Below are 24,957 nucleotides of genomic sequence, written 5' to 3' on the forward strand. Positions count from 1 at the left end.
CAGTATCCTTCCCCTGGAGTGGGGAGGGAATGGGGATTTTGCAGTATCCTTCCCCTGGAGTGGGGAGGGAATGGAGATTTTGCCAGTATCCTTCCCCTGGAGTGGGGTGGGAATGGGTATTTTGCAGTACCCTTCTCCCCAGAGTGGGGAGGGAATGGGTATTTTGCAGTATCCTTCCCCTGGAGTGGGGAGGGAATGGGTATTTTGCAGTATCCTTCCCCTGGAGTGGGGAGGAATGGGGATTTTGCAGTATCCTTCCCCTGGAGTGGGGAGGGAATGGGGATTTTGCAGTATCCTTCCCCTGGAGTGGGGAGGGTAGGGAGATTTTGTAGTATCCTTCCCCAGGAGTAGGGAGGGAATGGAGATTTTGCAGTATCCTTCCCCTGGAGTGGGGAGGGAATGGGGATTTTGCAGTATCCTTCCCCGGCCAAGCCCACCAAGCCACGCCCACAGAACCGGTAGTAAAAAAAAATGTGAATTTCACCACTGGATTAAGGCCTTTGAAGAGTGGAGTGGCTCTTCTCGTGATGCGTCCTTTCAAAATTCCAGCTCAAGCCTCCGTTTCTTTTCCTCTCTTGTATGCAAGTTGCAATGAATATTGACCCACCAGAGGCTTCACCAGCAAGACTCCTAAAGTCCACCCAGGACTCTTGGTTCAAGAGTCTCACAAAAGCTCTGCGTTTCCTGACAGCCACCACCAAGCAACAGTGTTGTTTAAAAGTAATAGTAAAGGTTCCCCTCACACATCTGTGCTAGTCGTCCCTGACTCTAGGGGGCGGTGGCTCATCTCTGTTTCAAAGCCAAAGAGCCAGCGCTGTCCAAAGACGTCTCCGTGGTCATGTGGCCGGCATGACTCAATGCCGAAGGCGCATGGAACGCTGTTACCTTCCCACCAAAGGTGGTTCCTATTTTTCTACTTGTATATTTTTTAATGTTCTTTCGAACTGCTAAGTTGGCAGAAGCTGGGACGAGTAACGGGAGCTCACTCCATTACGCAGCGCTAGGGATTCGAACTGCCACCTTTCTGATCGACAAGCGGAGCGCTATGAACTACACAGTGTTGTGTAGGAGGAGAGGCCAATGTTTCCTGCCTACTAAGATTTTAAGCAGCTTGTGGGGACAACAGGACCCCACACTCATTACCACTGATGATGTCACGTAGTTGGGCCATGAAATGTCTGCAAGGAAACAATTAAGCTCAGAGAGCACCAAGACTCCACAGCCCCCCTCCTCTCTCCCTCCTTCCCTCCCTTCTAGCCCTGATGATGTGACCCTGTGGGTAAAAAAATGTCTGCAAGAAAACAAGCAAGTTACCCCACAGTTCTCCTCCTCCAACTTCCCTCCCTTCTAACACTGATGATGTGATCTAGTTGGGTAATGAAATGTCTGCAAGGAAACAATCAAGCTCAGAGAGGACCAAGGACCCCACAGTCGTCCTCCTTCCTCCCTCCTTTCCTAGCCCTGATGATGTGACCCTGTTGGGTAATAAAATATCTGCAAGAAACAACCAACCTACCCCACAGTCGTTGTCGTCCTCCTCCTCCTCCTCCTCCTCCTCCTCCTCCTCCTCCTCCTCCTCCTCCTCCTCCTCCTCCTCCTCCTCTCCCTTCTCTAACACTGATGATGTGATCTAGTTGGGTAATGAAATGTCTGCAAGGAAACAATCAAGCTCAGAGAGGACCAAGGACCCACAGTCGTCCTCCTTCCTCCTCCTTCCTAGCCCTGATGATGTGACCCTGTTGGGTAATAAAATATCTGCAAGAAAACAACCAACCTACCCCACAGTCGTTGTCCTCCTCCTCCTCCTCCTCCTTCTCCTCCTCTCCTCCTCCTCCCCTCCCCTCCTCCTCCTCCTCTCCCTTCTAACACTGATGATGTGATCTAGTTGGGTAATGAAACATCAGCAAGAAAACAACCAAGCTCAGAGAGCACCAAGGACCCCACAATTTTTCTCCTCCTCTCCACAACGCTCACTCCTTTTTAGTACTGATGATGTTCCCTAGTTGGGTAATGAAACGTCTGCAAGAAAACAAGCAAGCTCAGAGAGAACCAAGGACCCCACAGTCCTTCTCCGCACTCCCTCCCTTCTAGCCTGATGACGTGACCCAGTTAGTTAATAAAATATATGCAAGAAAACAACAAAGCTATCTCACAGTTCTCCTCCTCTTCCTCCCTTCTAACACTGATGATGTGATCTAGTTGGGTAATGAAATGCCTGCAAGAAAACCACCACGCTCAGAGAGCCCCTGATTTCAACCTGCCATGAGTCAACCTTGAGCTATAAATGTTCTCCTTGATTGGCACACCAAGGTGAGCATAGATTAATACCAAGAATAATATCACACCAACAACAAGAAGTAGCCCTGAGCAACAGGTCTTCCCTTCTGTTGGGATCATAAGGCCAACCATTCTCCTGGACTTGAACTTGGTTCAACCGCCACAGAGTCAAGAGATTAAGAGATCAACCAAAGGACAAATCCCCATCTTTAAGTCCCTCAACTGCACCCTGGCAAGAAGCATCTTCTCAGCTTGCCATGAGTCAAAACAAGAAGGCATCTAATTCACAGTAAGACCTGTAAGATGGAAAGTAAAATAAATAAATGAGAAAACTTAATACAATACAATACAATACAATAGCAGAGTTGGAAGGGACCTTGGAGGTCTTCTAGTTCAACCCCCTGCCTAGGCAGGAAACCCTATACCATTTCAGACAAATGGTTATCCAGCATCTTCTTAAAGACTTCCAGTGTTGGGGCATTCACAACTTCTGGAGGCAACTTCTATTCCACTGATTAATTGTTCTCACTGTCAGGAAATTCCTCCTCAGTACTAAGTTGCTTCTCTCCTTGATTAATTTCCACCCATTGCTTCTTGTCCTACCCTCAGGTGCTTGAGAGAATAGTTTGACTCCCTCTTCTTTGGGGAGGCCCCTGAGATATTGGAAGACTGCTATCATGTCTCCCCTAGTCCTTATTTTCATCAGACTAGACATACCCAGTTCCTGCAACCGTTCTTCATGTGTTTTAGCCTCCAGTCCCCTAATCATCTTGGTGGCTCTTCTCTGCACTCTTTCTAGAGTCTCCACTTGGAGATGTCTCTTCTACAAGTTGGTGGCATCTAAGCGAAGAGGTTTTGAGTTGGTCCCATCAGCAGAAGATGGGTGGCCTTTCTACTCTCACAGCGGTTATCATTTCCAAGAGCTCATTTATACCTGCATATTAAACACCATTTCCACACAAAGCTGAGCTTTGTTTTCTGTTTGTTTTTTTCTAGCAATACCTCCATACCACCTTCTCGTTCCTTCCCTTCCCCTTCCACCCCGTTTCCTGTTTCTGAAATTTGTGGTGGATGTTGGAATGAGAAACATCAAGGAGGGGGAAAAAGATATTTATGGGACAGTGGTGGGTTTCAATTTTTTTAGAACCTCTTCTGTAGGTGTGGCCTGCTTTGTGGGAGTGGCTTGCCAGCCATGTGACTGGGGTGGGAGTGGCTTGCCAGCCATGTGACTGAGTGGGCATGGCCAACTTGTAAAATGTGGTGAAACTCACTTAACAACGCTCTTGCTTAGCAACCAAAATGTTGGCTCAGAAACTCTGGCTTTTGAAGCACGCAAGTCTTAAAGCTGTCAAGTTACAAGACCCTTGCACCCCTAACCCTTTAGAAAAAAAACCCGTTTTTTTGGGGTTCAAATTTGACAGCTTTAAGACTTGTGGACTTCATCTCCCAGAATTCCTCCTTTCGCTCTTCATCTTGATTATGTGCGGACGGGCGGGGGGGGGGGGGAGAGAGCTGGAACCGGTTCTAAACGGCACTGCAGATTTGTGGAACCTCTTCTATAGAAGAGGTTAGAACTGGCAGGAACCCACCCCTGTTATGGGCGGAAGACGAAATAACATGATGGGCTCGTTCTTCAATATATGCGCTAGAGTTTCTTTCTCCCGCTTCCTCAGCACTTAGGTTGATGGCTAAGGACATGAGGGGGAATCCCCCAGTTTCTGGTTTATTTGTGCTGTTTAAAATGTCAAACATCAGGGATGTCTTTAAAAACTGTATGCCTTCCCCTCTCTTGTTCATCTTAAGGTGGCCCAGCTGCACATGAAAATAGCATAATTGGGAGAAGGAAGGAAGGAAAAGAAGGAAGGAATTGAGAGGGGAAGGAAGGAAGAGGGGAAAGAGATGGGCAGGGAAGGGAAGAGGGGGAATGGAAAAAGAAAACAAGAAGAAGGATGAAAGGAAAGAAGGAAGGGATAGAAAAAAAGGGGAAGGGAGAGGGAGAAAAGGACAGATAAGGGAGGGAGGGAGGAAGGAAGGAAAGAAAATGAGATGGAAGGAAAGGAGGAAAGAAAAGAGGAAGGAAAATGAGAAGAAAGGAAAGAAGGGAGGGAGGGAAGAAAGGAAAGGGAAAAGTTGAATGAAAGGGACAGAGGGAGAGAAGGAAGTAAAAAGAAGCAGAAGAAAAAAACGGGAAGAAAAAAAGAAGAGGGAGGAGAAGAAAGGGGCCACCGGGGGACCCCTCCCTTCCTTCTTAGACTGTATAAAAGAAAGAGGACCCCAAGAGCCAAGGGGGGACCCCCAACCAGCGGGCCGGGACAAACGCAACGGCTCCTCCTTTCCCTCTCCCGTTAGCCGAAGTCTCCCCCGCGACCCCCGCCTCAAACAAGGCTGGCTAGAGGAGGAAGGGGGAGAGATCTCAAAGTCTCCCCTCCTGTCGCAGGTGATCCGCCCGCGCCGGGGAGGCGGCCAAGAAGCGGAGAACCGGGCGGGCGGCGTCGGGGGAGGACGGAGAGGGGAGCCGGGCGGGGGCAGCCACCCACCCACCCCGTCAGCCGGCCCGTCCCCCCGAGCGGATAGGGGCTGAGCCTCCGCTGCCGCCGGCTGTTTCGCCCAGCAGGCAAGCGTCCCAACCGGAGAAGGCAGGATGGGCCGTCCCGCCTGCTTGCCTCTGCTGACAGCGGCCGCCCTGTGCTGGTCCTGGGGGGCTCAAGGCCAGGTAAACCCTGGGAGGGGGGAGGTTTATGCCAAGGGGGGGGGATCTCCCTCTGTCTGTCTGTGTCTGTATGTGTTTCCCTCTCTGTCTCTCTCTTTCTCTATCTCTCTCTGTGTGTGTCTTTCTCTCATTCTCTCTCTCTGTCTCTCTCATTTTCTCTCTCTACTCTCTCTCTGTCTCTGCCTCTTTCCCTTTCCCTTCCTCTCTCTCTTTCTCTCGCTCTTCTCTCTTTCTCTGTCTGTCTGTCTCATTTTCTCTCTCTCTGTCTCTCTGTGTGTCTTTTCTTTTTCTCATTCTCTCTCTCTCTTTCATTCTCTCTGTGTGTCTCTCTGTCTCTTTCTGTCTGACTCTTTTTTCTTCTTCTTTCTCCTTTCCGTCTCTCGCTTCTCTTCCTCTTCTCCTCTTTCCCTAATGCTTCTTTTCACTCCTTTGCAAAAACTTTCCGACGCTGGGGACTCCCGGGTTCCCCCCCCCAAAAAAAACCCCAAACTCTGCCACCTCCCCACCCCCCAACTTTGCATGGAAAGAGCCTCTCCCGACGACGCGAAGGGCCCGGCACCTCTCCAAAGCGGCGGACGGGCTGCGTAATTGCGCTTCGCCGTGCCCAGACTTCGGGCGGGCGGGCAGGGAGGGAAGGAGTGGGGAGTGTTTGTGTGGGGGGTGGGGAGGGGGAGTTTATCCGGACATGTCGGGGTGGCTTCTCTTCCCCCCTCCCCATCTTCCTCCGTTTCCTGGGACTCGTTGGAAAGTTGCGGGCGGGAGAGAAGGGGAGAGGCAGAGCCGGAAGAGAGGGATTCCCAAACAGGGTCCATGTGGATTTAATTGAAAAGGAAAATTGGGGGGGGGGGTAGGTGGATGGAAAGAGCCATTGACGTTGTTTACGATCGCCGGAGCTGGCAGGGAAGGAAAGAGCCGGCCAGGACTCGCTTTGATTTCAAATTCCGCCCCAAACGAAGCCAGGCGGATTTGGGGAGGGGGAGAGGACTGCGGGGGGCGTCGGAGCGCGCTTTCCCGGTCGGAAAGCCTTCGCTGAACAGTCAGTTCCCTTGGCCATGACACTGTAAGCCACTGGACTAGCCACCTTGAATGAAGTGATGAAAAGAGGAAGAGGAAGCAGAGGTGGTTGGATGGCGGGATGGATGGATGGAAGCAATGAGAATAACAAGAGTGGGAAGGGACCTTGGAGGTCTTCTAGTGTTCTAGTCCAACCCCCTGCTTAGGCAGGAAGCCCTACACCACTTCAGACAAATGGTTATCCAACATCATAAAAGACAAAATAATAAATAATTATTAAAATAATTGGAGGAGGAGGAGGAGGAGAAGAGGAGGAGGAGGAGGAGGAGGAAAGAAGGAGGAGGAGGAGGAAAGAAGGAGGAGAAGAAGAAGAGGGGAAGAAGGAGAAGAAGAGGAGGAGAAGAAGAAAAGAAGAAAAGAAGAAAAGGAGGAGGAGAAGAAGAAAAGGAGGAAGAGGAGGAGAAGAAAAAAAGAAAAGAAGAAGAAAAGGAGGAGGGGAAGAAAATGAAGAAAAGAAGAAAAGAAGAAAAGGAGGAGAAGAAGAAGAAAAGAAGAAGAAAGAAGGAGGAGGAGAAGAAGAAGAGCAGGAGGAGACAAAATACTCAGCAACTTTAGAATTCAGACAAATAAGCACCTGCCACACAACACCACAACAGTTGTTGATAAGAAATTTAAAAAAAATGGATAGTGAATGTGGCATTTGCTGGAGACAGCAGAATAGAAGAGAAAGAACTGGAGGGGGGGGAAATATCACAAAATACAAAGACTTGCAATAGAAGGAGAACAACTATGGCCAAAGAAAGCCCAGATGTGGAAATATTGCAGATTCTTTCCCCCTCAGTCCGAAATGAAACTCGCTGGACAGGCACCCCAAAACATCTCTGGAGCAACATTTGAACCCCATCAGCATTGACAAAATAAGTCAATTGCAGAAGGCAGCTTGGCTTGCAACAGCTGCCATCCTGCAATGAAACCTTTACCACCAACTTTCCAGATGCTGGGGAAAGATTCCACCCGGAGGGGGGACCAAAACACCAACTCCAGTCTAAACATCTGGCTGGCTGTGTGATCAAGCCTAATAACAAAGTGAACAAAGATGGATTTTCCCCCTCCTCCCTTCCACTCGGCCTTGCTCCTAAGCTCAGTAAAGTATTTGGTTAGGGAGGGGGAAAAAATCCTTCCACTCGGAAACTATGTCCCTCAATTAGCAAAGAATGCAGTTTGATTAATAAAGTCTATGACATTTCAGCTATTAAATCTGGCAGCCCGGCTGGGATCACAGCTTGCTGAATTAGCTCCCTTGCCAGATCAACCAAGCAAATAATAGAAGCCAAGAAATCTATGCCATAAATAAGGCCAAGTGTTTAAAAAATGGGCCCCTTTGGCTTATAATAGACCAGTGTTTCCCAACCTTGGCAACTTGAAGATGTCCGGACTTCAACTCCCAGAATTCTGGGAGTTGAAGTCCGGACATCTTCAGATTGCCAAAGTTGGGAAACACTGTAATAGACGTTGGGTTGTTTGCAGCCAACAAAGACCTCCACAATGAGGAAAAATTGGGAGGGGGAGGAAGAGGAAGGTTGGGTCAGTCATGACCAAGAATGACCCATCGTATCGGAAAAAAATTGCCCTTTTGATAATGCCTTCAGCAAGGTATTGAGGTCCAGGATCACTCAGTTGATGGTCTCCAGTTCCGCGGTGTCCTAACTTTCATCTCCATACAGTTGATTGGTTTCTTCTCAATTTGGAGACCTTCCAGATATGGAGACATTGAACCCCAGAGTTGTTAGTAAAGGCTCGTGATATGGAGACTTGGAGACATGGAGCTGAAAGGATGGGACATCCAAGATCAAACCAGCGTTTTGGTCCTTGTTGTAAGAGCAGGTGGGTCTACTTGTAGAGGTGTACCTAAAACTAATGTAAGAAACTAATGTTCATCAAAACTACAGGCAATGTTCCTTCAGGCCTTCCTGTCCTCTACCATCCTCTGGTCTCCATTGAAGCTCATGCCGACTGCTTCGGTGACTCCATCCAGCCACCTCATTCTCTGCCGTCCCCTTCTTCTTTTGCCCTCCATCGTTCCCAGCATGAGGCTCTTCTCCAGGGGGTCCTTCCTTCTCATTAGGTGGCCAAAGTCTTTGAGTTTCCTCTTCAGGATCTGGCCTTCTAAAGAGCAGTCAGGGTTGATCTCCTCTAGGACTGACCGGTTGGATGGCCTTGCAGTCCAAGGGACTCGCAGGAGTCTTCTCCAGCACCAGAGTTCAAAGGCCTCCATTCTTTGGCGCTCAGCCTTCCTTATGGTCCAACCTTCACAGCCATCCATTGCAACTGGGAAAACCATCACCATGATTATGCACACAGGTTGATGTCTCTGTTTTTTAGTATGCTGTCTAGGTTTGCCATAGCTTTCCTCCCCAGGAGCAAGCGTCTTTTAATTTCTTGGCTGCAGTCCCCATCTGCGCTGATCTTGGAGCCCAGGAAAACAAAAACTGTCACTATCTATCGGCCAAGAATTGAGAGGGCCGGATGCCGTGATATTAGCTTTCTTCAGGTTGAAAACTACGGTAATATTCATCAAAACAAGGTATAATCCAAAACTCTGGAATTTGGTGGTCGGTTAGAGGAAGCATGGAGGGGAAATAAAATTATTTGTGGCATCCAGGGAGGTTGAAATCCAGAGGGAGTAATCAAAATAATCTCCTACAGCCTGGCCTCTTTCGTTTCCCACATGTGGGTTGTTTTCTTATCCATATGGCCTTCTGTAGCATGCTCAACATGTGGAAATATCCTGGGGCCCACATGAAAGAGAGCCTACTTTGGGGCGTTGGAAAACAAAGTCGACTTTATGCTTTCATCTCAGCATGGGGAAAGAGGAGAAGAGAAGGGAAGGAACTGAGCTTTGAAAAACTAACACAACCTCTCCTAAAAATTTCCTCCAAGGATTTGATTTGAACATGGCTTGGATTTTTCTCAGCAGATTCCCGGACTGTTGTTGTGAGGGGGGGGGGAGAATCTACAGGACCAGGTTTCCTGAAGAGAAGACCACTAAATTATACATTTATAAATGAATTAGAAGAAACCAATCAAGGAGAGAAGTCACCTAGAACTCAGGAGAAATTTGTTGACAGCTAGAAAAATTAATCAGTGGAACAACTTGCCTCCAGAAGTTGTGAATGCTCCAACACTGGAGGTTTTTAAGAAGAGATGGGAACAACCATTTGTTTGGGATGATGGAAGGTCTCCTGCTTGAGCAGGGGGTTGGACTAGAAGTCCTCCAAGTTCCCCTCCAACTCTGTTATTTCGATATAACTGTGATGGCGAACCTATGGCATGCCACAGCTCCACTGCGCATGTGCCTCCCGCCAGCACATTGATTTTCAGATCTTCTACGGGAGACATGCATGGGGGCCGGGGGAGTCATGCGTGCATGGGTGGGTGGGTGAAAGGGAGTATGGGGGTGGGGGGCGCTGCCCCCCTGTGTCTCATTTTTTGTTTCAAGAGGCTTCTGGGAGGCCTGCCAGGCCCAAAACGGGGTGTGAGGGGTCGCACACATGTGGGGGGGAGCGCACAGGGGGTCATATGCATGCGTGGGGATGGAGGGGGTGTGGGAGGGTGTGCTCTCATGTGCAGGGTGGCGGGGCACATTGTATTATGGGTGTGGGCACGCATGCGCAATTTTGGCATGCAAGGAGAAAAAAGTTAGCCATAAATGTGATACAGCAACCCAGCTTTTTCCATTTTGCTCAATGTTGTCCTATTAAGCTACATTTTCTAAGCCACACACATGCACGGGAACAAAGCGCATGTGCGGAATTCCGCTCACATGCGCAGAAGGCGCACACACTCACAGTTTTGGTGCACACCGAACCGGTATTACAATTATGTGAAACCCACCTCTGTCTACTACAAAGAGAAAGACATTTCACATAGAAACAACAAGCTGTTTCGTATTCAAGAAGTTTGTAAAGAAAGCCACACCTTTCTCTGAATGAGTAAACCAGCCTCCGTTGAGTCACAAACAGTTTTCTCCTTCCATGCAATTACCAGACAGACTTTCCTGGCATCTGAAGCTGTAATCAACAAGAGCAAAACATGTCAGTTAAGCTCCAGTAATTTGGCGCTATGGAAAAATAATTTCTGGCTAAGCCCCGAAGACCAGAAACAAATTCTGAATCTTTTTCCTAATAAAGAGGCAGCTGCATTGACTTTGTAAAATTCAGCTGGTGATGCAAAGTAGGCGGTAACACAACGATAATTTACTCTATTGGGTTAGGATTTTTTTTTTTAAATGTAAATCTCATGGGTTTAATGAGGTTTCTATGCTTTCTCGTCTCTGTTTATTTCGGTGTAAAAGATTCAAGATAAGAGAAGATGGATGTCCATCCAGATGTTGTTGAACATCAGCTAGTGTGGCTTCAAGCAAAGGGCCTTGAGAATAGATCTCCAGCAACCTCAGATGAGTTACCCCAAGGTGCTTTTTCAAGAGGCAATTGGACTCTCTTGTTTTCTTCTTTGAAGATGTTTTGCTGGAGAGCCAAGGTGGAGCAGTGGTTAAATGCAGCACTGCAGGCTACTTCAGCTGACTGCAGTTCAGCAGTTCGGCTGTTCAAATCCCACTAGGCTCAAGGTTGATTCAGCCTTCCATCCTTCCGAGGTGGGTAAAATGAGGACCCGGATTGTTGTTGGGGGCAATATGCTAACTCTGTAAACCGCTTAGAGAGGACTGAAAGCCCTATGAAGCGGTATATAAGTCTAACTATTGCTCTTCCCAGAAGTTTCTTTAGTTCAACAGGAATCATTTGCACCACTCAGGTGACCCTGAGGACACAAATAAACTTCCAAGTGGCCTCAATGACCCTCTAAAAGGATGCAAATGACCAGCTGTCTGCAAGGAGAATAAATCCTTCCATTCCCCACCGTCCTGTCAGAGCTGAAGAAGCTTCTTGAATGAGAAATGAAATGTCTTCAAAGAAAAAACAAGAAAGGTTCAGTTCCCTCCTGAAAAAGCACCTTTGGGAAAACCATGGCCTGGATCAGAGATCACCAACCGTAGGGACCACTAAATTCATAATTTTAAATCCTGCGGACCACTAATATGAATTTTTAGAAAAAAGATAAATAGGATTTAGTGCAATATAAAACATGCAAATAATTTTTCTGCGGACCACCAAACTTTTCTCCTGGACCAGGCCAGCGGTCACCATCTGCCAGTTGGTGACTGCTGGCCTGGATGACTGTGAATCTCTACAGAGTTGGATGGGATAGATAGATTATGGGTACCAGATCTGGGTTGTAAAAATAGGCATGACCACAAGATGGCAGCACAGACACGTTGGGGGTGATTATTCTTTAGCTCCACCTTGTGGTCACCTGGATTTTTCGGCACATTTACATAATCTAGATTTTTGCATCTCATTGCATAAAATGGGTATCAATCTTGATACCAAAATTGTTTGGGTCCGCCAGAAAAATTAGGAGAAACATTTAAATCCTAAAACACCATGCTCATTTTCGGGTCATTTTCCTGGCTGTTTTTGGCCCGAAAAACAGCCAGAAAGCAGGCATGCATGTGCCGACTAGCTGGTGTTTGGGTTTTCTAGTGCTCCGGCGCAGGTACATGCACCTGAGTTCCGGTTTGGGCACTCGGTGGCGAAAAAGTTCGCCATCACTGATATAGGGTCTCTTGCCTGAGCAGGGGGTTGGACTAGAAGACCTCCAAGGTCCCTTCCAATTCTGTTCTTTTATTATTCTCCAGCGAGTTTAATCTGAGGCCGAAGGGGAAAGAATCTGCAATATTTTCACATCTGGGCTTCCACACAAACTCTGTGTGACTTCTCTGTTTTCTTGCCAAGATCCATTTCTGTTGAAACAGACTAAAAATGACTTAATCCCTTTGTAGTTTCTTTCCCCCCTCCCTTTTAAAACCTCCTTTCCTCCACAATTAATGCCAGAGAACGGACGGCGTTTAAGAGAAAGTCTTGTTAATGTATAACTTTGCTCTATCGAAGCTTAATTGCCAGCGGGATTAGAAAATATATGAGGATTTATATCTTGTGGGTCAAGGCTGAAATTCCATAGATGCTTTATGCCAGGGGTGTCCAAACTTGGGAACTTTAAGACTTGTGGACTTCAACTCCCAGAGTTCCCCAGCCAGCATTGGCTATCCAGTCTCTTCTTAAAAACCTCCAGTGATGAGGCACCCACAGCTTCTGAAGGCAAGCCGTTCCACTGGTTTCCTCAACACAATCAGTTGTGATTGGAGTGGAGGTCTCGAGTCTCTGAACCAGCATGAGTTTTGTTCTCCTCCCAACATTTTTTTCAAGACAGGAAAAACTTTGTTTTGTATCCATGAGCAACAAATAAGTATATATAAAGCCTTAGTAAGACCGCCCCAAGAATTCTGCATCCAGTTTTGGTCACCACACTATAAAAAGGATGCGGAGATTCTAGAAAGAGTGCAGAGAAGAGCAACCAGGATGATGAAGGGACTGGAGGCTAAAACATAAGATGAATGGGTACAGGAACCAGGCATGGCTAGTCTAGTGAAGAGAAGGACCAGGGGAGACAGGATAGCAATGTTCCAATATTTGAGGGGCTGCGAGAGAGAGGAGGGGGTCAAGCTATTTTCCAAACCACCTAAAGGCAGACAAGGAATAATGGATTTAAGGTGGTGGATGTTGGATTTAAGGAGAGATTCAACCTGGAAATAAGGAGAATTTTTGTGACCATGAGAACAATCAACTAATGAAAGAGAAGTTGCCTTCGGAAGTTGTGGCAGCTTCATCACTGGAGGCTTTCAAGAAGAGACTGGACAGCCATCTGTCAGAAATGGTGCAGGGTCTCCTGCTTGGGCGCGGGGTTAGACTAGATGACCTACAAGGTATCTTCCAACTCTGTTAATCTGTAAAAAAAAAATTAACTCAGAACTGATGGGTCCAAAATGGAGGGAGAACGTGGTCAGTTGACAGAGTGAAAGCTTTTGTTGAAGGAAACGAGTGTGACTTTTCCTCCTTTTTGTTGTTTCAGGTCTATTATTCTTGTGGGGCTCAGTTCAGTTCCTGGGAAAGAGGATTGATTTTATCTCCTGGATTCCCCAACAATTATTCATCGGGGATGCACTGCGTCTGGCGATTTCTTATCCCTGCTAAGACCTACCTATTGTTGGAGATCTTTGACTTTGATGTCTTTGAAAGCCTCAGTGAAGACGCCTGGGATGGCTATTTTTCTTTGACCAAAAATACAAACAAGGAGTCATCATCTGGAGAAGAAACTGCAGGATATTCCAGCTCCATCTTTCCAACCAAGACTTCGGTGGACCCTGATCTTGACTCAACGGATCCCGTTGAGGGCCTTCTCGAAGCCACTTCTCAAAACCTTGAGTGGAAAGAATCCCATCCAAGTGGAGAACCCAAAGACTTAGCTGTCACACAATCAAGTAAATTTCCAACCCAGGGAGGAACCAACAACACCTTGATGAGACAAGGTGGAAAACAAGAGAAGAAGGACTTGGTGGACAAAATAGTATTTGCTCACTATCCTGCTAAGGAGACGGCCGAAGGTCCTCAGAAACGTTCAGGGAAGGTGATTTTTGGAGACGATGCTGCCATTTCAACCGTGATCTTGCCGCTGAACATCTCTTCTACCCCATCATTCTCCGCTGATGTTTGTCCAGATGACGTCTTATATGTCTCGGACCTCATTGCTTTTTCTTCTCGTTTCTGTGGGACAAAATCACCCTTGAACCAAAACATGACCTTTGGGTCGTCTCTGAAAATGGTGGAAGTTATTGTGGAGCTCATCACCACCACCGACCGTGGGCGAGGCTTCGCCATGCTCTTTGAGTACAAGAACGGGACGGAGATGATGCCCACCAACGATATCAAGGATGGAGAAGAGAATACCATGATGCTCGTGGTCATCACTGGCATCCTGTTCTTTGCGATGGTCCTCCTGTCCTCCCTCTGCATTGCATGTAGGTAAGTGAGCGATGGTGGATCCTTCACCGTTTTGTGTTTTCAGTCTTGACAGATTAGCAGAGTTGTAAGGGACTGTGTAGGTCAACCACACCACCCAAGCAGGAGACCCTACCCCATTTCAGACAGATGGCAGTCCAAGACTAAAACTGTAGGTTTTCGTCTTCAGATCATCTTAGATAGATTCAGATTAACAGAGGATGGGAGAGACCTTGTAGGTCATCTAGTCCAACCCAAGCAGGAGACCCTACACTATTTCTGACAGATGGCAGTCCAGTCTCTTCTTGAAAGCCTCCAGTGATGAAGCTCCCACAACTTCTGAAGGCAACTTCTGTTCCATGGGTTGATTGCTCTTCCTGTCAGGAAATTTCTCCTTATTTCCAGGTTGAATCTCTCCTTGATCTTAATCCTTAATCCCATGTTTCTGAAGTCACTTTAAGCTGCAATACTAATGGATTTAATGACGTGGAGCGATGTTTCTCCAATACTAGAAAAAAGTGAGTCCTTGTGTTATGACCATAACTGAGCCCAAAATGTACATGGTTAAGAGAGAAATTCGTTAAGTGAATTTCACCCATTTGATGACTTTCCTTGTCGCAAAATGGGACAAAAGTCACTTAACAAAGTCTCACTTAGCAACGGGCATTTTAGGCTCAATTGTGAACATAAATCAAAGACGACCTGAAATTAAATGCTTAATTAAAACATGGATAATTTTTAATACAACAGCTAAATAGGTTACATACACCATGGTGCATCACCAGCTGGATAATGCTTCTGCCTTATCAGTGGTTTTAATAGGTTTTAGTCAGATGCATTTAGTACAGATTAATAAATTAATTACTCAGATTGATACATCAAAAACACATAATCTTAGATCAGCAGTCATTTCAGCCCTTGTATGAAGGGATGTGGTGGCTCAGTGGCTAAGACGCTGAGCTTGTCGATCAGAAGGTCAGCAGTTTGAATCCCTAGCGACCCATCGTGACCCCACAGACAACGTTCCTCCAGGCCTTCCTGTCCTCTACCAGCCTCTGGAGTCCATTGAAGCTCATGCCGACTGCTTCAGTGACTCCATCCAGCCTCTGCATTCTCCATAGTCTCCTTCTTCTTTTGCCCTCCATCGTTCCCAGCATGAGGCTCTTCTCCAGGGAGTCCTTCCTTCTCATTAGGTGGCCAAAGGATTTGAGTTTCCTCTTCAGGATCTGGCCTTCTAAAGAGCAGTCAGGGTTGATCATCCCTAGGACTGACCGGTTGGATCGCCTTGAAGTCCAAGGGACTTGCAGGCATCTTCTCCTGCACCAGAGTTCAACGGCCTCCATTCTTTGGCGTTCAGCCTTCCTTACGGTCCAACCTTCACAGCCATCCATTGCAACTGGGAAAACCATCGCCTTGACTAGACACACTTTTGTTGGCAGGGTGATGTCTCTGCTTTTTAGTCTGCTGTCTAGATTTGCCATCGCTTTCCTCCCTAGGAGCAAGCGTCTTTTAATTCCTTGGCTGCAGTCCCCATCTGTGATGATCTTGGAGCCCAGGAAAATAAAATCTGTCCCGACCTCCATTTCTTCCGCAGGAATGGAAGGGGCCAGATGTCATGATCTTAAGTTTTCTTAATGTTGAGTTTCAAGCCAGTTTTTGCACTCTCCTTTTTCGCCCGCATCAAGAGGCTCTTTAGTTCCTCTTCACTTTCTGCCATTAGAGTGGCGTCATCTGACTATCTGAAGTAAAAGAATAGGCATCCTGAAGCCTTGTGGTCCAACCTCGCCATCTTCCAATACACGAATCCAGTTAATGGATTGATTCATGAGTGAGTCTTGGGAACCTCAAGCTTCAAGCTCTTTCCTTGGGGCAACGCTGATCCGAAAGTCCAAAACTTGATTGGTCAGTTATTAAGGAAAAATTCACATGCTGTTTTGGGGAGCATGGGACATTTTCTCCTTCCCTGTTGCTCTGCTGTGCTTTCCTGAAGCTTCAGCCAGTAGCTACTGTGGTGGTGGTTACTTCTCTCAGTGCTTCTCTTCATCTCCTCCTTCTCATTTTCTCTTTTTTTCATTTTTTTATTTTTCTTTTAATACAAACATTTCATCATTCATTAAACATTGTGTTGTCTGGGTATAAAATTTTTGTGTCATAATAGTTAAATCTTACATATATATATATATATATATATATATATATATATATATATATATATATATATATATATATATATATATATATATATACACACACACATACATACATACATACATACATACACATACACACATACATACATATACATATACATATACATATATTCTTATTTTAATACTAATACTTAAAACTTCGCATATCTATTATTATAACATTTCTCTTAATTTATTTAACTTTATAATACATCATTTTCATATTTATTCTCTACCCATTGATAGAATAGCTCCCATATATTATAATAGTCAGATTCTTCCTTTCCTTTAATTGCAAGTGTTAATCTATTCATTTCTGCACATTCTAATATTTTTTTAATCCCGTTTTCACCTGTGGGGAATCTCTTCACCCTTCCAATTTCGTGCAAACACAACTCTAGCTGCAGTTATTACGCGAATAGTCAAATATACATTTTCTTTACTATATTTTTCTGATAATATACCCAACAAGAACAGTTCAGGTTTTAGATCAATGCGTCATCTTCTCCAACCACATTTGGATTTATTTTTTAAAAAGTTTTTTTTATTTTTAGTCTCATACACACATTTACAAGTATACATTCCCTTCGTTATTATTCTTATCACATTTTAATACTTTTAAACATTCATTTTTCCATATATAAAATTAAAATATATGATGGGGATTACTTTGCTTACCATCCCATACACCTATTTTGTTTTGATGCCACTCTACTTTCCTTTTCTCCCTCCCTCCTTTCTCTCCTTTCTTCCTTCCTCCTCTCCTTTCCCTTTCCTTCTTCCCCTTCCTCTCCCCTACTCCTCTCTACCTCTTCCCCTTCATACCCTCTCTCCTCCTCTTCCTATCCCTCCCCATCTTCCTCTCCTTTCCTCTTTCTTCTTTCCCTCCTTCCCTCTCTTCTCTTCACACCTTTGGGTTTCTGCCCAGTATTTTTTTTAAACTTCTGTACATGTCCACCACATATGATAAAATGTCAGGTGACATGTCCAACGTTTAGTTGATTTGTCTTTAAACATTTTTCCTCCTTCTCATTTTCATTGGTGAGGCTAAAAGTAGCAGCCTGGACACAATCAGCAAACCACCCCAGACATATTTCTCCAAATTCTGGCTGTGTAGGACACCTAACGCTGTTCTAATAGTGTGTGTTTGTGCGTGTAAATGAGGAGTGGGTGGGGGAAGGAAAAGACAGTTCCTCAGTGAAATGTCCAAAGATGGATTCTCCTCCACCACTTTCTGGGGATTCTCCAAGATTTTGCCACACTGCTCCCTTTGTGTACTGGCTGGAGAAGGAATGAAAGCTTTGCTTGTTGGTTGCCCAATACTTCTAATTGCTTTTGGCCTCCGAATTCATCTGGCCACCTTTGTGACTATGAACCATGCCCTGTCGAATGCAGGATGGGGTTTGCCTTGACTCATTTGCGAAGACAAAAGAGCTTGCCACCGAAGGTCTCCCAACTTTGCAAACTGTGGAATATCTGAACAGCCAAACTTACAGGGAGTCCTCGAGTTATTGCGCCCTGAATTTGTGTTGCTAAGCAAGACGTCAGTTAAGTGGGCTTTGCCCCATTCTAAGACATATTTGAGAGGCTGACACAGAGAGGAGGAGGGTCAGGCTATTTTCCAAGGCACCTGAAGGCCAGACAAGGAATAATGGATGGAAACTGAACAAGGAGAGATTCAACCTGGAAACAAGGAGACATTTTCTGACAGTGAGAACAATCCACCACTGGAACAGAAGTTGCCTTCGGAAGTTGCGGGAATTTCATCCCTGGAAGCTTTCAAGAAGATAGTAGTGTCAGGGTTCCAAATAGCATCCAAAATAAAATAAGAATCTGAGGCAAGAGGTTCCTCAAATTTCCAATTTATTAAAAGAACCATGTTGGCACATCTGGGAAAACCTGAATCTGAAAGCTTCCAGGTTTTCCCTACCAGTTGAAAGTTCAAGACCCAGCCCCAACACCCATAAGTTCATCACATGGTCCAATCTTCCACTGCCACGAAGACAGATTCTTCCCATCCAGTTCCGGCCAGGTGCAAAGACAAAGATGACCTTGAATTTCTAAGAAGAATGTTATTATGGCTACATATCACCCAACTCCATACAATCCCCCCTCCCATTTTCAGAGTAGAAAGTGTGGCAAGCCTGAAGTCCAAAAAGAAAAGACGGCTTGCAGGCATGACAACTGGACTGGTGGGGGGTAGGGGGAGGTTGGACTAGATGACCTACAAGGTCCCTTCCAACTCTGTTTGTTATTGTGTTAAATGATTGAAATGTTTTCTGTTCTTTTTATTTTCTAGATGGAGGTTATGTCTCAAAAGAAGTTCTCTGGAAGTCCACAGTGATCAAGAAGTAAGTATAATTATTTCAGGTCCCCTTGTGAGCTTTGTTTATCACTTTTGAAACTCGTTGCTGATCGATTGCTTGAACTTGGAAATGTTTGGAATTGTAGAATCAGATCCACAACTCCGGTGTCGACGTCAGTGAACTCCAGCTGGTGATCCCATATCAAGAAAATGAAAACAACAATCATTCTCTTGGGAGAAATGGCGTCGGTAAGCAGATATAGGATTACGTTGTCCAATTCTGGAAAGTTCTTGTTCAGGGTTCAATACTCCATTCATCTTTGCTGTGATATCACACAACCATAGAGTATTACACTGTTATAGAGCATTTGAGAAGAATGCAGAGTGGGTTACAAATGATTCTGAAAACATGCTTGCTATTTCTTTGGTGCAAATAATACATTTTGGTATTTTCTCCAGTCACTTCCTGCCCTGGCAATCTGGAACCCATCATTGATCTAGAAGCCCCTCCAATGTCAGCTGTCATGGGAGGTGATGAGGTGTTCATTATTTCTGCCAATCCAGAACCTGGTCGCTTGAGTTTTACTTCTTGTAAAATACAGGTAAGGGGGGGGGGAAGAGAGAGAGAGAGAATAAAAAAGAAAGAAAAAGAAAAAAGGGAAACAAAGAGAAAGCATGTGAGAAAGAGAAAAAGAGAAAGGAGAAAGAAATGCAGAAAGAAGGGGAAGAGAAAAAAGAGAGAGAAATAAGAGAGAGAAAGAGAGAAGGGAGAAAGAGAGGTAGAGATAAAGAGATAAAAAGGTAAAGAAAGAAATAGAAGGAGAGAAAGGGAGAAAGAGGGGGAGATATAAAGAGAGATAAAAAGGTGAAGAGAGAAATAGGAGAGAGAGAGAGAGAGAAAGAGAGAAAGAAAGAAAGAGAAAGACACACAGAGACAGAGAGAGAAAATGAGACAGAAAAAGAGAGAATGAGAGCGCGAGAAAGAGAGAGAGGAAGGGAAAGAGACAGACAGACAGACACACACACAGAGAAAATGAGAGTGAGTTTTCTTGTTCAGATTTTGCCTGCTTTTAATCTTGTTTTTGCCAGTCAAATGTATAGCAATAGTAATAGCAGTTAGACTTATATACCGCTTCATAGGGCTTTCAGCCCTCTCTAAGCGGTTTACAGAGTCAGCATATTGCCCCCACAGTCTGGGTCCTCATTTTACCCACCTCGGAAGGATGGAGGGCTGAGTCAACCCTGAGCCGGTGAGATTTGAACCACTGAACTGCAGATAACAGTCAGCTGAAGTGGCTGCAGTACAGCACTCTAACCACTGAGCCGCCTTGGCTCTTTTGACTTTGCTTGCATTTCATCAATAAACACCATGCATTTTTTCCTGCATGGATTCCTGCTCCAGCCCCAATAGAGGGGCTGTCTGGGGGATGGGCTCGCTGAAGGGATCATCATTTCCCCACAAAGCCACGCCGTGGCTCAAGAGAGGATGTTCAAACCAGCCACGTGAAAATCCCACGCCATCTTCCCACGGGGGTTTTCTCTCTCCTTAGGACAAGAGGTTGACGAGAAGCGTCACTAGCCCGACGTCCGTGTCGGAATGGCTAATCCCCAAGCCAACAGAGCCCAGCATCCAAGGGTCCAATTCCCAGGGAGAAGAACCCTCCAAGGGCGCTTGTCTGAAGCCACAGGCGTGGCGCGCACGTACCTTCCATGACCTCTTGGCTCCCTTCCCACAGCTGCAGGAGCAATGGAGCCACTGGGCCAACAACGGTTCTTTCTCCAAAGGGGCCAAAAGCGGAGTGAGTATTTGTTGGGGCCCACTGGTGGCCAGCGGAACTGGCAGCAAAGTCGGACAGGGAGGAGGTTGGGGAGGAAGATGGGCCAGTCCTGGAGTCTGGGCAAGGCTCGCTTCAATGACCGTAGCAAAATGGTGGTACAATCAGGCACCACTCCAGGGTGGAAGTTCTGAGCCCAATTATGGCCGTACATCAAGTACTGCTTGTACATGAGACTGTAACAGAATCTGTGCTGAACCAAACTGGCACTTTATGCTCCAGTGTGTGTTTGTGTGTGTGTGTGTGTGTGTGTGTGTGTGTGTGTATACACACACATATATACACACACACACATACACATACACATACACATATAAACATACACGAGGTGATGGAATATATATATTCCTCATAGATAGGTAGATGTGCGTGTGTGTGTGTGTGTGTGTGTACATACATACATACACATACATACATACACACCTACATACACATATACATACAATCATCCTGTCTGTCTATCATCTATCTATCTATCTATCTATCTATCTATCTATCTATCTATCTATCTATCTATCTATCCATCCATCCATCCATCCATCCATCCATCCATCCATCCATCCACCCACCCACCCACCCATCCATATCTATCATCTATCTATCTATCTATCTATCTATCTATCTATCTATCTATCTATCTATCTATCTATCTATCTATCTATCTATCTATCTATCCCTTATCTATCATATCTATTTATCAATCATCTATCTTATTTATCTCTCTCTCTATCCTATCAATCCATATCTATCATCTATCATCATCTATCATCATTATCTATCTATCTATCTATCTATCTATCTATCTATCTATCTATCTATCTATCCCTTATCTATCATATCGTATCTATTTATCAATCATCTATCTTATTTATCTCTCTCTCTCTCTCTATCCTATCAATCCATATCTATCATCTAATCTATCTATCTATCTATCTATCTATCTATCTATCTATCTATCTATCTATCTATCCATCCATCCATCCATCCATCCATCCATCCATCCATCCACCCACCCACCCATCCATATCTATCATCTATCTATCTATCTATCTATCTATCTATCTATCTATCTATCTATCTATCTATCTATCATCTATCTATCTATCTATCTATCTATCTATCTATCTATCTATCTATCTATCTATCTATCTATCTATCCCTTATCTATCATATCTATTTATCAATCATCTATCTTATTTATCTCTCTCTCTATCCTATCAATCCATATCTATCATCTATCATCATCTATCATCATTATCTATCTATCTATCTATCTATCTATCTATCTATCTATCTATCTATCTATCTATCCCTTATCTATCATATCGTATCTATTTATCAATCATCTATCTTATTTATCTCTCTCTCTCTCTCTCTATCCTATCAATCCATATCTATCATCTATCATCTAATCTATCTATCTATCTATCTATCTATCTATCTATCTATCTATCTATCTATCTATCTATCTATATCTATCTATCTAACTATCTATCATCCCTATATCTTATCATCTATCATCCATCAAGCATCCATTATCAAACACTTTCTCTATTTCATTTTTATTTCTTCCTCTCCCTCTCTCTCTCTCTCTCTCTCTTATATCTGTCACTATCTCATCCATACGCAAGAGCCTTAAAGAAACGCTTCTTCTCTATTTTCTCTCAAAGTCCTTGACACGGATCTTCTCTTCCCTGCCAGGGTTTTTCAACCTCCACCCCAACCCAGCCCACCAGGATTCAAAATGTTCGCTCTGCCGGAGAAACGGAAGGGACGTCTGAAGGGTCCCATTTGGAAGATCTGGCCAGTAACCCGTGGACACCTTCGGCCCAGAAACCACAGAAGGCGACCGGTGGTTCTACCTTGAGAAGGTCCGAATTTGCAAACCCATCTTTTGATTTCTTGACCGGTTCTCCTGATTGCGGCCACCCGAGGCTTTCCGAGCCCTCCCAAGTTGAGAGCTCTCTGTCCCTTGTCCAAAGTCCCCGTCGGGGAGGGAAGGATGCTCCGGAGGTTGCCTTCAGATTGAAAAGCAATGCCATCAACTGTGCCAAGCCCAAGGAGGGTCCGGTAGACATAGAAGGGCCCAAAGCAGTCTTTGTGATCTCTGAAGAAGGGGATGACCAACAGCCGTTGGTTTTGGCGGAGCACACCAATCAATGCATTGATGTTTTGCCCAAGACAAACGCTGTCCTCCGTGAAGGAGGAACGGCCACGAGGAAGGAGCAGATGGTGGACCTATCGCTTGAAGATGACTTGGAGGAGGCCACCAGAAGCAGGTTGGGCATGGAACTGTGGGGGGAGCCCTCCAGTTCCTATCAAGATGCCTTTCAGGGTGACAGGGATGATGAAACCTACACTCCTGGCCCAAAGCCAGAGTCGCTGGCCCGTCTCAATTCAACGACATCTCCAAACGTGCTCTTTTGATCGTCCATGACGGTCCTAGAAGTGGTGAAGACTGCGATATCTTTGGAGATGGAAGAGGCAGACGTTCAGAAGCAGCCTTTGATCTGCTTAGGCAGGGGCACGATCCGGCACTCAACAACGCTCGCCCCAAACTTTTGTCTTAAGTGTTAATGCAATTATTATGGATATTGCTGTAGAAGCACAATTCTTGGTCTTGACGCATGGAGACCCACCTGACGTTTTCCCTTCTGAAATAAGCTTGTGTTGTTTTTTTTCAGGTTGTGTTTGACTTGGGAGGTGTGATCAAATCTAAAGCCTATCAGGTTTTAGGTAAAAGCAGTGATGTGATTCAGCCAGTTCGCACCACTTCGGGAGAACTGATTGTTAATTTTCTGAGCAGTTTGGTGAACTGGTCGTTGGAAGAAATCATTAGGGAAGAAAACCGGTTGTTAAATTATTTGAATCCCCTCACTGGGTAAAAGGACTGTTCTGGATATAATCCTTAGCAAGAAATCAACCAAATTCTGGCCATGATGAAGAAAGTTCTACTGATGTTGGATTATAATTCCCTCCCCCCAAAAATATGGGTAGCTCAGTGGCTAAGACGCTGAGCTTGTCAATCAGAAAGGTCGGCAGTTCAGCAGTTCGAATCCCTAGTGCCGCATAACGGAGCAAGCTCCCACGACTTGTCCCAGCTTCTGCCAACCTAGCAGTTTGAAAGCACTTAAAAATGCAAGTAGAAAAATAGGGACCACCTCTGGTGGGAAGGGAACAGCATTCCGTGTGCCTTCGGTGTTGAGTCATGCCGGCCACATGACCACGGAGACGTCTTCGGACAGCCCTGGTTCTTCGGCTTTGAAACAGAGATGAGCACCGCCCCCTAGAGTCAGGAACGACCAGCACTTATGTGTAAGGGGAACCTTTACTTTTATAAACAGAACTGGGATAGCTAAAAATACAAGCAACGCATGTGAAAAGGCGATTAGAGGTGCAACATTTAGATTAACACATTTTATTCAAAGGAGTCACTGGCTTTTGTGAATCCTATCTCTCTCCCCTATAGTGACTACAGCTGAGGTTCAGGATAGCTATTCCAAAGTCGGGTCAACGAAATACCACCACCATACCAACAACAGGCCTTGCAACTCGCACAACACATCACACGCAGTTTGGGTGGGTTGGCGCGCCATATGCGCTCAAGAAAAAGTTGGGTCGCATGTGCTCAAGAAAAATTTGATATATAATTTTATGGTACTACTACAACAAAAAAGTGGTGTTATTAGCCATCAAACCTCAAAATACTTTCCCCAAAAGGTTTCCACAATTTTGGCCATTACTTATACAGCTCTTGAAAGCAGCTGCATCATTTCTGAGATCGCACAATGACAGAATCTTGGGAAGAGATGTGGTGGGTTTAAAAGGTTTGCCGTCCTAAACGCACAATATTTTGAATCGGCTCTGCTCCACATTGTTAAGCCAATAGCCCAGCCTTGGGTTCAAATTCCTCCCTCAAGAGAAGATTTTCAAGAAGGGGGTCAGTCTGTGACCCCTTAGTAAATTGCACTTGGAATTACAGTATTATTAGAGAATGAAGATTTGTGTTGCTTGAGGGTTTTGAACTGAACGGGAGGTGATAAGATGTTAAGCAAACTTTGTTATGGTTTTTGCAGAAGATGCGTGATTTATTTGCAAAGTCCATGACTATTAGCGACTTACAGGTAGTCCTCGACTTATAACAGTTCATTTAGTGACGGTTCAAAGTTAAAAAGGCGCCAAAAAAAGTGACTTACGACTGCTTTCCCCACATACATAGACGTTGCGGCGTCCCTGTTTAAAATTCAGACATTTGGCAACTGACTCACCCCTATGACGGATGGTCATGCGACCTTCTGATAAACAAAGTCCATGGAGGAGAACAGATTCACTTGGCGGCTGTGTTACTAATTTAACAACGGTAGCGATTCACTTCATAAACATGGCAAGGGAAGTTGTAAAACGGGGGCACTTAACACACTTCTCACTTAACGACATAAATTTGGGGGATCGTACGTTGAGGACTACCTGTAATGCTTCCCTGTGGCCACTAAAACAGGGCACCGCTGGGTTTTAATCGCACAACTTCATACCTGAATCAAAACAATTTTTCTTTTAACCCAGCTGCTGTATTTTAATGGCCTTGTCCTGGAATGTGATTTTTCAGACTCTTTTGAGGCTGGAATAGAAGGGAATGTTATCCAAGTCCTGCATTTGGTTCAGGCAGCTGTTGGAG

General features: G+C 45.2%; 1 protein-coding gene across 1 annotated transcript; it reads left to right on the forward strand.

Moving 5' to 3' along the window:
* The first annotated feature begins 4,895 nt into the window (after positions 1-4,895).
* LOC106555069 (uncharacterized) lies at positions 4,896-23,557 on the forward strand. Its single transcript, XM_087705771.1, has 7 exons — positions 4,896-4,990; positions 13,028-13,977; positions 18,442-18,493; positions 18,594-18,696; positions 18,907-19,049; positions 19,998-20,246; positions 21,984-23,557. The coding sequence occupies exons 1-7, from the start codon at positions 4,919-4,921 to the stop codon at positions 22,707-22,709; spliced, it is 2,295 nt and encodes a 764-aa protein (XP_087561897.1). The 5' UTR covers positions 4,896-4,918; the 3' UTR covers positions 22,710-23,557.
* The last annotated feature ends 1,400 nt before the right edge of the window (positions 23,558-24,957 follow it).

This window comes from Thamnophis sirtalis, unplaced genomic scaffold (genome assembly GCF_051295495.1).
Source record: "Thamnophis sirtalis isolate CommonGarterSnake01/CBP01778 unplaced genomic scaffold, rThaSir2_p1.2 scaffold_2, whole genome shotgun sequence".
Taxonomy (NCBI): domain Eukaryota; kingdom Metazoa; phylum Chordata; class Lepidosauria; order Squamata; family Natricidae; genus Thamnophis; species Thamnophis sirtalis.